Source organism: Ovis canadensis, chromosome Y (assembly GCF_042477335.2).
Source record: "Ovis canadensis isolate MfBH-ARS-UI-01 breed Bighorn chromosome Y, ARS-UI_OviCan_v2, whole genome shotgun sequence".
Lineage (NCBI taxonomy): Eukaryota > Metazoa > Chordata > Mammalia > Artiodactyla > Bovidae > Ovis > Ovis canadensis.
In genome coordinates this window covers 6,997,012-7,009,168 of record NC_091271.1, presented here as the reverse complement: position 1 = coordinate 7,009,168, position 12,157 = coordinate 6,997,012, and the positions used below count along the sequence as shown (strand labels likewise).

General features: G+C 51.7%; 1 protein-coding gene across 5 annotated transcripts in view; it reads right to left on the bottom strand.

The window, feature by feature from the left end:
* The window catches only part of LOC138431416 (F-box-like/WD repeat-containing protein TBL1X), a 247,993-nt gene that overhangs the window by 19,630 nt on the left and 216,206 nt on the right, over nucleotides 1–12,157 (bottom strand). For all 5 annotated transcript variants that reach the window (XM_069573549.2, XM_069573552.1, XM_069573551.1 and 2 more), the window contains 6 exons: nucleotides 10,420–10,684; nucleotides 6,866–6,998; nucleotides 5,195–5,336; nucleotides 2,720–2,783; nucleotides 2,489–2,586; nucleotides 86–146 (listed from right to left, as the gene is read on the bottom strand). In XM_069573549.2, coding sequence (XP_069429650.1) covers nucleotides 86–146; nucleotides 2,489–2,586; nucleotides 2,720–2,783; nucleotides 5,195–5,336; nucleotides 6,866–6,998; nucleotides 10,420–10,684 — 763 coding nt within the window. The remainder of the gene's footprint in view (nucleotides 1–85; nucleotides 147–2,488; nucleotides 2,587–2,719; nucleotides 2,784–5,194; nucleotides 5,337–6,865; nucleotides 6,999–10,419; nucleotides 10,685–12,157) is intronic.

The following is a 12,157-nucleotide window of genomic DNA, read 5'->3' as shown; positions in this document are numbered from 1 at the left end:
CTCAGGACTCCGGATTCTTATTTTTGAATTAAAAACAAGAAAAGTTAAAAAAAAAGGAAAAAGTAAATATTAAGAAAGTACTCACCAGAATGAAACGGAAACTGCTGTTTGGCTTCTCCTGTGTGAGCATCCCAGATTATTGTTGTCTGTAATCCACAAAAAAAAAAAAAAAAATTTAGTTACGGGTTCCTCCAGCCAAGTTTTCTCCAGAAAAATTTGTCACACACGAGAACACAGCGAGCCCTTCTTTTTTCTAAACTAGCACTGTTCAAGTTAAAATTTTCTAGTAAGCACAGTAAAAAATAATTAAAAAACCAGTAAAACTTATTTTCACAATATATAGTTTATTCCACTCCAGTACAGTGAAAACGTCGTCACTTCAACGTGAATCGATATGTTCGCATCACGTGGCCTGCGTCTTTTTCGCCCGCTCTTTGGAATCCAGGGTGTGTCTTACACACTTAAATCACCTAGACATCACACTTATGAACTCAGCCACGCCTGTCTGGTTATTATACTCCTCTGGACAACGGCAGCCATAACTGATATGCAGGAAACTACCAATTCTGGTGGGAGTCCCATTTTTATCCTCAAACTTAAAAACCTATCATTAAAACAAAAAAACTTTTCTTTTTAAATGAAGAGATTTTTGGTTGCACAGGACGTGAGATCCCAGCCATGCATCAAACGTGTGCCCCTCTGCACTAGAAAGTGCAGAGTCTTAACCACTGGACCCAGCAGGGAAGTCCCAAACTTGAGAAACTATTAAAACACACACACACAAACAATGCATATATAAAACTCTGTTTTGGAGCAATTTTCCAAGTGAAAAGCTGCAGAAATGGTTACTTCTGAAAATTCCTGTCACTCTGTGAAGTAGGGGCATTACACAGGCTAGAGAAACTGGGTTCCACTGGGGTCTGGCACTGATGTATTGCTGCACATATTAAGGAGGGAAAAAAAAAAAAAGATCTCCACTCCAGAAGACAAAGGAAGTCTCGAATGCTTCGGAACACATTATAGTATTTGGGAGACACTTGGGGAAGAAGCCGGAGGCAGCTCGATGCAAAACATTTGGAATTAATTCTCAACTGGAGTTTTCAGCTAAACTGGAAACTTGACGCCTCCCTGTCAATGACATTTTAATCAAGATCTTCCTTTAGGAAAAACTGGTTCTACTTTGTATCAACAGCCTTAACTTTTCCTGGCGAAATACTGACAGCACTGAGTGTGTTTGAAAACCTTCAGGCCAGCTCCAGCACAAAAGTCGCTTCAGTCGTGTCTGACTCTCTGTGACCCCATGGACTGTAAGCCCACCAGGCTCCTCTGTCCATAGGATTCTCCAGGCAAGAACACTGGAGTGGGTTGCCATGCTTTCCTCCAGGGGATCTTCCCGATCCAGGGAACGAACCTGCATCTCATAAGTCTCCTGAACTGGCAGGCGGGTTCTTTACCACTCGCGCCACCTGGGAAGCTCTAGACCAATTAACATTTTTATCCCCCGCTCCACACTGTGGTTTATAGGATTTTAGTTCCCTGACCGGGTACTGAACCTGGGCCCTGAGCAGAGAAAGTGCCACGTCCTAACCACTGGACTGCCAGGGAAGTCCCAACAATTTTTTGTTTGATGGAGATCAATCTTGAGTGTTCACTGTAAGGACTGATGTTGAGGCTGAGACTCCAATCCTTTGGCCACCTGATGCGAACAGCTGACTCATTTGAAAAGACCCTGATGCTGGGAAAGATTGAAGGCGGGAGGAGAAGGGGATGGTAGAGGATGAGGAGGCTGGATGGCATCACCGACTCAATGGACATGAGCTTGAATAAACGCTGGGAGTTGGTGATGGACAGGGAGGCCCGGCGTGCTGCAGTCCATTGGGTCGCAGAGAGTCGGACACGACTGACTGAACTGAACTCTTTACTCTTAACGGAGCCAGTCACAAGTCTGGCAAGGCAGAGAATATATAAACACTTTCACAATTCTGACACAACTTCACACACTACATCAGTTGTCGTAACAACTTACTATCAGTTCAGTTCAGTCGCTCAGTCATGCCTGACTCGTTTGCGACCCCATGGACCTCACAACTTACTCTGCGTTACCTTAAGCATACACTGAGCCAAAGTAAACATGACTTACCCAAAGACTTTTATGGATCAGAAATACAGGTTAGCCACTCTGGGTTAAGCACGCACTGAGGGCCAAAGCCAGTATCCCTAACTTATATTTCCTCCCTGAGATTATATCATTTTCAAGAACACTGTTATTATTCCCGCCATAGTTGATTCATCACGGTAGACAGTCTCTCACTCAGACACTTCTAGAATTCCAGAAGATCAAAACCACAGAAGCTCACAAAACCTCCAAACAAGGCCCCTTTGATTTCTTAAGGGGGAGGCAGAATTCCCAGAATTCAAAGAAACCGTGACGTTTTCCGAGAGATTAAACATAGATGAAAATAGCAATGTATCTCACGCAAACACTCACTTTGTCTACTCCAGCACTCAAAATGTAATTGCCCTTCTTGTTCCACTTCAAGGCGAAGATGGGGCCTTTATGTTGACCTAAGGTGCTGGCCAGGTTACCTGGTACGTTACAAACAAAGAGAGAAAGCGGGGTGATTTCTGAGACACGCTCGGTCTGTACCCCAGATGATGACAACTGAAAGCACCCCTCCTCCAACCCTAATGCGAGGGAGGCGGGGTCAGGAGGACTTACCATCCTCTGTCCAGATTCTTGCAAAACCATCATAGGAACCCGTAGCCAACAGTGTCCCGTCACTCTGTGGGCCAGAAACACACACCAACACAAACTGTTTATTAGAGCTTGCACAGGGGACCTTCATTCCCCGAGCAGGGGTCGAACTCACGGCCCCTGCGATAGAGGTGCAGACTCCTGACCTCTGGGCCACCGGGGAAGTCCCAGGCTTCCCTCCCCCAAAATCATCACAAGGCCAGGGGGCGAGGAAAACACACCACACTCTGTCACCACTGACGACATCAACAAAAGGCACTGTATGAAAAGCTACTGTGTGGCTTTCGGAGACCTTGGCGAGCTTTGAGAAATAGCTGCAGATACTTGGACGAGAGAAGCATTTGTGACGAAATGACAGGATATACAGGGATATGATAAACTGTTGGTGGGAATGCAAACTAGGACAGCCACTATGGAGAACAGTGTGGAGATCCCTTAAAAAACTGGAAACAGAGCTGCCATACAGCCCAGCAATCCCACTGCTGGGCACACACACCGAGGAAACCAGAAGTGAAGGAGACACGTGTACCTGAATGATCATCACAGCACTTTACTATAGCCAGGACATGGAAGCAACCCAGATGCCCATCAGCAGACGAATGGGTAAGAAAGCTGTGGTACATATGCACAATGGAATATGACCTAGCCATGAATAAGAATGCATCTGAATCAGTTCTAACGAGGTGGATGAATCTGCAGCCTATTATACAGGTTACAAATAGGAAAAGGAGTACGTCAAGGCTGTATACTGACACCCTGCTTATTTAACTTATATGCAGAGTACATCATGAGAAATGCTGGGCTGGAGGAAGCACAAGCTGGGATCAAGATTGCTAGGAGAAATATCAATAACCTCAGATATGCAGGTGACACCACCCTTATGGCAGAAAGTGAGGAAGAACTAAAGAGCTTCTTGATGAAAGTGAAAGAGGAGAGTGAAAAAGTTGGCTTAAAGCTCAACATTCAGAAAACTAAGATCATGGCATCCGGTCCCATCACTTCATGGCCAACAGATGGGGAAACAGTGGCTGACTTTATTTTTCTGGGCTCCAAAACCACTGCAGATGGTGACTGTAGCCATGAAATTAAAAGACGATTACTCCTTGGAAGGAAAGTTATGGCCAACCTAGACAACATATTGAAAAGCAGAGACATTACTTTGCCAACAAAGGTCCGTCTAGTCAAGGCTATGGTTTTTCAGTGGTCATGTATGGATGTGAGAGTTGGACTATAAAGAAGGCTGAGCACAGAAGAATTGATGCTTTTGAACTGTGGTGTTGGGGAAGACTCTTGAGAGTCCCTTGGACTGCAAGGAGATCCAACCAATCCATCCTAAAGGAGATCAGTCCTGGGTATTCATTGGAGAGACTGATTTTGAACCTGAAACTCCAAGACTTTGGTCACCTGATGCAGAGAGCTGACTCATTGGAAAAGGCCCTGATGCTGGGAAAGATTGAGGGCAGGACGAGAAGAGGATGACAGAGGATGAGATGGCTGGATGGCATCACTGACTCAATGGACATGGGTATGGGTGGACTCTAGGAGTTGGTGATGGACAGGGAGGCCTGGCGTGCTGCGATTCATGGGGTTGCAAAGAGTCAGACACGACTGAGCAACTGAAGTGATACAGAGTGAAGTCAGAAAGGAAAACACCAAGACAGTATACCAACACATATATATGGAATTTACAAAGATGGTAACAATGACCCTATATGCGAGATAGCAAAAGAGACACAGATGTACAGAACAGTCTTTTGGACTCTGTGGGTGAAGGCGAGGGTGGCATGATCTGAGAGAACAGCACTGAAACATGCATATTATCGTATGTGAAACAGATCGCCAGTCCAGGTTCGATGCATGAGACAGGGTGCTCAGGGCTGGTGCACTGGAATGACCCAGAAGGATGGGAAGGGGAGGGAGGTGGGAGGGGGGTTCAGGATGGGGAACATGTGTATACCCATGGCAGATTCACGTCAAGTATGGCAAAAACCACCACAATAGTGTAAAGCAATTAACCCTCTGATTAAAATAAATTAGTAAAATAAAATCGAAAACAGAAAAAAAATAAACTTATGTATAGTCCAAAAAAAAAAAAAAAGAACGTGATAAAGAGAAAGTGAAAAGACGCTGGAGAGCTGTGTGTGCGCCCAGGCACAGATGCTGGGGGTTGGGTGGGAAGTCAGCATCTTCCTGGGCACACCTCACAGGGTACCCCCATGTAACAGGCTCCGCGATAAAGCCGCCAGACTCCTCCTGTCGACGTGCAGCTTACTGAACACCATCCGGCTGGTGGTCGGCCTGGACCCCTGGCTGGGCTGACCCACAATCCCGTCCCCTTCCTGGGGTGCGCCCCAGCTCCATCCAATGCCACAAGCCCTTGCCAAGGCCACAGGGACCGCACAGGTGTCCCTGATGGCGTCCGGGAGGGAGGCGGCTTACGTTCCAGTCCAGCGAGGTGACGTCTTTGTTACTGGGGACGTCGTGGCCCCCCTCCCGGATACAGTGCCTCAGCACCAGCTGCGTGGAGCCCCCGTTGCTGTTTTCATTCAGGTTCCATATCCTGGCGGTCGAGTCTCCGGACCTGCGCAAGGAACACAGCCAGGCTTCAAGCTCCCGGGCCCAGAGCAAGTGACACCCACTGCTGCTTGTCACCTGGCTGGGTATCCATCTTTTTAATCTTGCTCCAGAAAACAAAAAATCACCGTGGTTTTCTCTTTCCACTCTTAGGTGCCCTTAGTCATTTTAAATGTCTGCGCATAGCTTTCCACACGGCTGAGAAAAGAGCTGAATAAGGACTTTTGCACAGGCTTAGACACCCCAAGGGTTCCCCTCGCTCAAAGCCCTGCTCTGTACACTGAGAAGATTGCAAACATGACGTAGGAAGGTAGTGTCTGTCCCAGGAGGAAGGACTTGGACACCCAGACCCCGGGCACCTATGTCTACATACCCCCCAACCTGTGTATACTCAGACACCTGGACCCTGGCGCCCCCTAACCTGACCCTGGAGGACTCAGAACACCCAGACATGGGCACCCCCCAACCTGACCCCGGAGGACTCAGACACCTGGTCACTGGGCACCCCTTGCCTGACCCTGGAGGACTCGGACACCTGGACCCCAGGCACCCTCCAACCTGACCCTGGAGGACTCAGACACCTGAACTCCGGGCACCCCACCAACCTGACCCTGGAGGACTCAGACACCTGGACCCCAGGAAAACCCCCAATCTGACCCTGGAGGACTCGGAAACCTGGTCACTGGGCACCTCTTGCCTGACCCTGGAGGACTCGGACACCTGGACCCTGGGCACCCTCCAACCTGATCCTGGAGGACTCGGACACCTGAACCCCAGGCACCCCCTGCCTGACCCTGGAGGACTCGGACACCTGGTCACGGGGCACCCCTGGCCTGACCCTGGAGGACTCGGACACCTGAACTCCGGGCACCCCACCAACCTGACCCTGGAGGACTCAGACACCTGGTCACTGGGCACCCCTGGCCTGACCCTGGAGGACTCGGACACCTGAACCCCAGGCACCCCCTGCCTGACCCTGGAGGACTCGGACACCTGAACCCCAGGCACCCCCTGCCTGACCCTGGAGGACTCGGACACCTGGACCCCGGGGACCCTCCAACCTGACCCTGGAGGACTCGGACACCTGAACTCCAGGCACCCCACCAACCTGACCCTGGAGGACTCAGACACCTGGACCCCAGGAAAACCCCCAATCTGACCCTGGAGGACTCGGACACCTGGACCCCAAGAAAACTCCCAACCTGACCCTGGAGGACTCGGACACCTGGACCCCGGGAAAACCCCCAACCTGACCCTGGAGGACTCGGACACCTGGACCCCAGGCAACCCCCAACCTGAGCCTGGAGGATTCAGACACCTGGACCCCATGCAAACTCCCAACCTGACCCTGGAGGACTCAGACACCTGGACCCCAGGAACCCCCCCAACCTGACTCTGAAGGACTGGGACACCTGGAACCTGGGCACCCCCCCCCGACCCTAGAGGACTCGGACACCTGGACCCCAGGCACCCCCCAACCTGAGCCTGGAGGACTCGGACACCTGGACTCCGGGTACCCCCGACCTAACCCCTTACCCCGAAGCCAAGAGGTCACTGACAGGGTTCCAGGCACAAATGAACACCTCGGACTCGTGGCCCCGAAGGACGGTGGCTTTGCTGGGTGGGATCTCCACATCTCCGTCGATTTCCATTGGTTTTGAATGATTATCTGTTGCGGGGAACAGGACAGGACACGGGTCACGGAAGAAACCCATCCATCCTCAGGGCATGTAAGCTTTATAGACAACTTCCTCCACTGCACTGCCAGGCCACTGGTGACGATTATAATCAGATTACGGCTTCTGTGAAGCCACACCTCTTCACAGTCTCCAAATCTGATAGGAGAATTAAAAACTGGTGTTTATTCTTTGTAACTAGGGCCAGGCTCATAGGTAATAACAATGGGAACAAGACTGGACACACACAGGAGACAGCTGTCTCTTGGACAGAATTTGAAGGTTCCTTCTCTCTCTTTTATTTCTACAGTAAAAAGAAGTATATTTTGTTACATTTTCCTAAGAAGTCAATGAGGAGAATTGGATGGCATCACTGACTCAATGGACCTGAGTCTGAGCAAACTCCAGGAAATGGTGATGGACAGGGAAGACTGGTGTGCTAGCCCACGAGGTCTCAAAGAATCAGATACCACTGAATGAACAACAGCAACGAAAGAGAAGTTAGGAGTTTCTGAATACCAAAGGCTATCTCACTCTTTGTTATATGCCTAGAACTTAAGTCAAGTTGCTGCTGTTTAGCGCTGTCACGTCCGCCTCTTTGGGACCCGGCTTCTCTGTCCACAGGGATTCTCCAGGCAAAAATACTGGAGTGGGTTGCCATTTTCTTCTCTAAGGGATCTTCCCGACCCAGGGATCGAACCCGCCTCTCTTAATGTCTCCTGCACTGGCAGAAAAGATCTTTACTGGTGAACAACTTCGCAACTGAGCAAGTCAGCTGCAGACACTGCTGCTAGAATACAAGTTACAATTCAAATGACAGTGGGGATAACTAGGATACATATAAAGTTTTCTCAGCAAAAGTTCCTTCTGTTGAGGGGACAAGTGATTTTATAAGACATCTTCCTGATGTGTTAGCTCCTAACCTACGAAGCTCCCACATGGACATGGCATCCTTCTTCCAGAAGGCTCACCACCCACAACCCCTCAGCCTGCAAACCACCTCATGGTCTTGGGACTCAAATGCTATTTTCTTACTGGAGCCAAGTGTGTTCCGGGCTTTTGAAGCCATGCAGACACACCCCAGATGACCCCAAGGGGACTCCAGGTTGTGAAAGAGTCGGGGGCGACAATCATGGTCGACGCTACACAGAAGAGACTCATCCCGGATCATACTGTAGCGTTTAGTCACTCAGCCATGCCCGACTCCTTGCGACCCCCTGGACTGCAGCCCGCCAGGCTCCTCTGTCCATGGGATTTCCCCAGGCGGGAATACTGGAGTGGGTTGCCATTTCCTTCTCCGAGGATCTTCCCGACCCAGGGATCGAACCTGGGTCTCCTGCACCGCGGAACCGTTTTTTCCCCTTCTATGCGGCACAAGAAAGAAGGTTCTTGAAGGTCAGAGTGAAGTCTAAATTCAGACGCTGTAAGTCTGGCTGAAGCTGCCTTGTAACAAGAGCAGGTCGGACGGAGTAGAGGTTGGAAAACTGGACATTGCCTGCGTGTGTGTGTGTGTGTTTAGGTGGGGAGGTTGGTGGCCAGCCGTCAAGTGGAAAGTAACCCCACCGCCGAGGCCCCCTCAAACGAAGGAGGAGCTGGGAGCTTCCAGCACACCTTGAGGTCTCCATGTGGCTACGCTTCCTCGGCATCTTAGATTGAAAGACATGGTGGAGTTTAAAAGTTCGCAAGATTTCTGTCACAGTCGTAGGTACGTAGATTTCTCAAGCCTCACCAGTTACGCTTCCTTTCTGGGGTGGAAGGTGAAGAAAACAGGGACGTTCACCCCCTGGGCTGTAGCTGAAGCAAACGAGGACGTTCACTTTCTTCCTGTTTCGCTCTTAGCACCTTGACGGAGAGACCCCACGGGGCAGGGCAAGTCCACGAATGACGTGAAGGCACAAGCCACGTTATCTTTTCATCTCCTTTCCTGGCCCCCATCCTTGCGAACCTTGTGAACAATGATTACGGGGCCTGCTGATGGGAGGTCATGTGATTCGATGCATGGCAGCCTGGCCCTTCTCTCTGCCCAGTGGTTGAGCCGTGTCCCAACTCCAGTGCGGAGAGGCCTCGGCCCGAAGATGACTATCTTCCCCCTCGGGAGAGTGCAGCGCCTTGGAGGGAAGGGGCGTTCAAAATAGGGAAGAACACACACTCACTGGCAGAGCCTTACACGCACGTACACAGATGCACACTCTGAAGCTGTCCTTGAAGCCGTCTCTGAATTTGTAAGCAGGAGGTTCTCTGGCCTTCCCTAGCGGCTCGGACGGTAAAGAATCCGCCTACCAATACAGGAGACGCAGGTCCGATCCCTGGGTCGGGAAGATCCCCTGGAGAAGGGAATGGCTACCCACATTCCAGTGTTCTTGCCTGGACCATTAAATGGACAGAGGAGCCTGGCGGGCTACAGTTCATGAGGTTGCAAGGAGCTGGATATTATTGAGCAACTAAGCACTCTCTAATTTGAGGCTCTCTGCCTCATTTCGCACACACTTTTGGGCATTAGCTAACAGGAACCCTGCTGCAACGAACCGCATAAGCCAGCATTCGCTATGCGGGCCTGGTGACCTCTCAGTGACCACGGGTTCTGAGTGTCATGTCAGAATCCGTCCACAGGGCAGGACAGTGCAGGGAGCCTCCAGAGACGAGACCCTCCTGAGCCGGGCGGTGTTCACACGGCAACACAATTACCTTTACACCAAGTGAGCTGTCAGAGCAGCAGAATCCCTACAGCTGAGGACGTGCAGGTATTGGAAAGTCACGTCACTGGTACCACGTATAAAACTAGACAGCCAGCGGGAGTGTGCTGCGGCGTCCCACGTGGCGCTCGTGGTAAAGAACCCGCCTGCCCATGCAAGAGACAGGGGTTCTACCCCTGGCTTGGGAAGAGCTCCTGGGCAGAGGAAACGGCGACCCACTCCAGCATTATTGCCTGGAGAAGCCCGGGGACAGAGGAGCCGAGACAGTCCACTGGGGTTGCAAAAGAGGCAGACGCGACGGAAACGACCTCGTGCACACTCCTGCACAGGAATATGCTGCTGTGATGCACGGCGCTCTGTAAACAACCTAGAGGGATGAGATGGGCTGGGAGGAAGCTTCAAGAGGTAGGGGACATGTGTATCATGGGTCTATCTATGGCTGATTTGCGCTGACGGATGGCAGGGGACCTATGGATACCTATGCAGATGCTGGTGTTGATGGATGGCAGAAACCAACACGATTCTGCACGTTAATTATTCTCCAATTAAACAAACAAAACCACATCTAAGGATTTCGATGGGAAAATTGGAGCAAGAAGGCCTCCTGGGTGCAGAGTAAGCAAACGCTAGGCAAGGCCTGCAGGGCACCGACCAGAGGACCCAGCCGGACTGGGAGGACACCAGAGAAGCCGGCCAGGAGTGGGCACCCCCCCGCACTCACTGATGGCGTGTGCTCCGTTTTCCTCCCCGTTGACCGTGGCCTCGCCGTTCTTTGGTGGGTTCTGCTGGGAAACGGCCGCGGGGGCTGCCGTCGTGGCGGCTGCTGCTGCGGCTGCTGCTGCGGCTGCGGCTGCTGCGGCCGCAGCCGCCTGCTGCTGGGCCAGCTTCTCCCGGAAGGCCTGCTGCCGCGTCTGCACCACGTCCGGCATCACCGCGTCGATCAGGGACAGGGACTCGATGGGGCGGCCGTCAAACACTGTGCCGTCCTGTGGACAGAGCCCCAGGGAGCGGGGTGGGTCAGCGCTGGCTGGGCATCTCCTGGGTTGGAAATGCAGCTGCCTGGGGGAGGCGTGGGGGGCTGCCCGGGATTGGAACTGGGAAGGGGCAGCCCACAGACACCGAGGCCCAGCACTCGGTCAATAGCAACGTGAACCCAGGCGTGAGGGGGCCACCCCGAGCCTCCTACTTCCCGTCACAACTGGAGGGCTGCAGTGGTCTCAATGGAAGGGGGCGATCCTGCTCCTCAGGGCCGGGGGGCATCCGGGAAAATCTGGAGGTGTGTCTGGTGATCACGACTGCAGGGTGGGAGGGGGATGGGTGCAGCCGGCACGCAGCGGGGAGGGACCGGAGATGCTGCCGAACATCCTCCAGTGCACAGGATGCCCCCCGCCTCCACCCCCAGGGAGGAACGGTGTGGTCCTCAATAGTGGAGAGCGGCGTGAGAGACCCTGCCCTTGCCAGACCCTCTGACAAGTCTCCGGCTCAAGCTGCAAAGTCCTGCTTCTACCCCCACAACAAATCAGGCTCTGACTCAGAGCGTATCCTTCCATCTGACATTATCAAACGCATGTACTGCCATGCGAAGTGACTTCTGGGGACTCAGGATGCAAGATGCACCCATAATACAGCTAACGACGGCACCGCTGAGGTACCATGCCTGTTTCCTCAGCTTCCTCCGAGTCTCCTAGTGTTCATCGAGGATGAAAAAAAAAAAAATCTCTCCCTACCTGCTGAGAAAACACAGGAGAGAGTAACAGAGTCCTTTCCTGAGAAGGTGCTCTGATTATTAGAGTCACACGAAACTCCGGGCCTCTCGCTGTGTCTGCTGGATACTCAGACAGGTTTTAGACTGTTCTTTCCTCATAAATCAGGAAGAGCTGAAGGACGTGTGTGTCAACTACACAGTAGTCAAAAGAAACGGCAGCCCAGCTGACTACCGGATACTACACAATATCTGAAAATTAGAGACCAGTGTAGAACCTGGAAAAAGAAGTCACCCTCATCCCCTGATTCTGCCCATGGAGTGGCCAGTGATGACCGGCCGGCCGGCCGCCTTCTACGTCACCTTCCTTCTTTGCATATTCATGCCCCAGACGGATGACGATTTTGCAAAAGGTAGTAACTGCGCAGAGTAATAAAAACGCTTCCTTGCCTAAACTCTAAACGCACACTGTCTCACTTGTAACAACTGGAAAGCTAAGTGACAAGTGAGACGACCTTTCCGTCTCCTCTAGGCAATGTTGCATTTTGAATTGACAAGGGAGAGAAGGTATGGAAATGAAAGACATGGAAACTGGGTGTATGTGAGGCTATGTGTGTGTGTGTGTGAAAATGAAAGTCACTCAGTCGCGTCTAACTTTCGCAACCCCTTCTCCAGGCCAAAATGCTGGAGTGGGTAGCTGTTCCCTTCTCCAAGGGATCTTCCCAAGCCCATGATTGAACCCAGGTCCCCTGCGTTG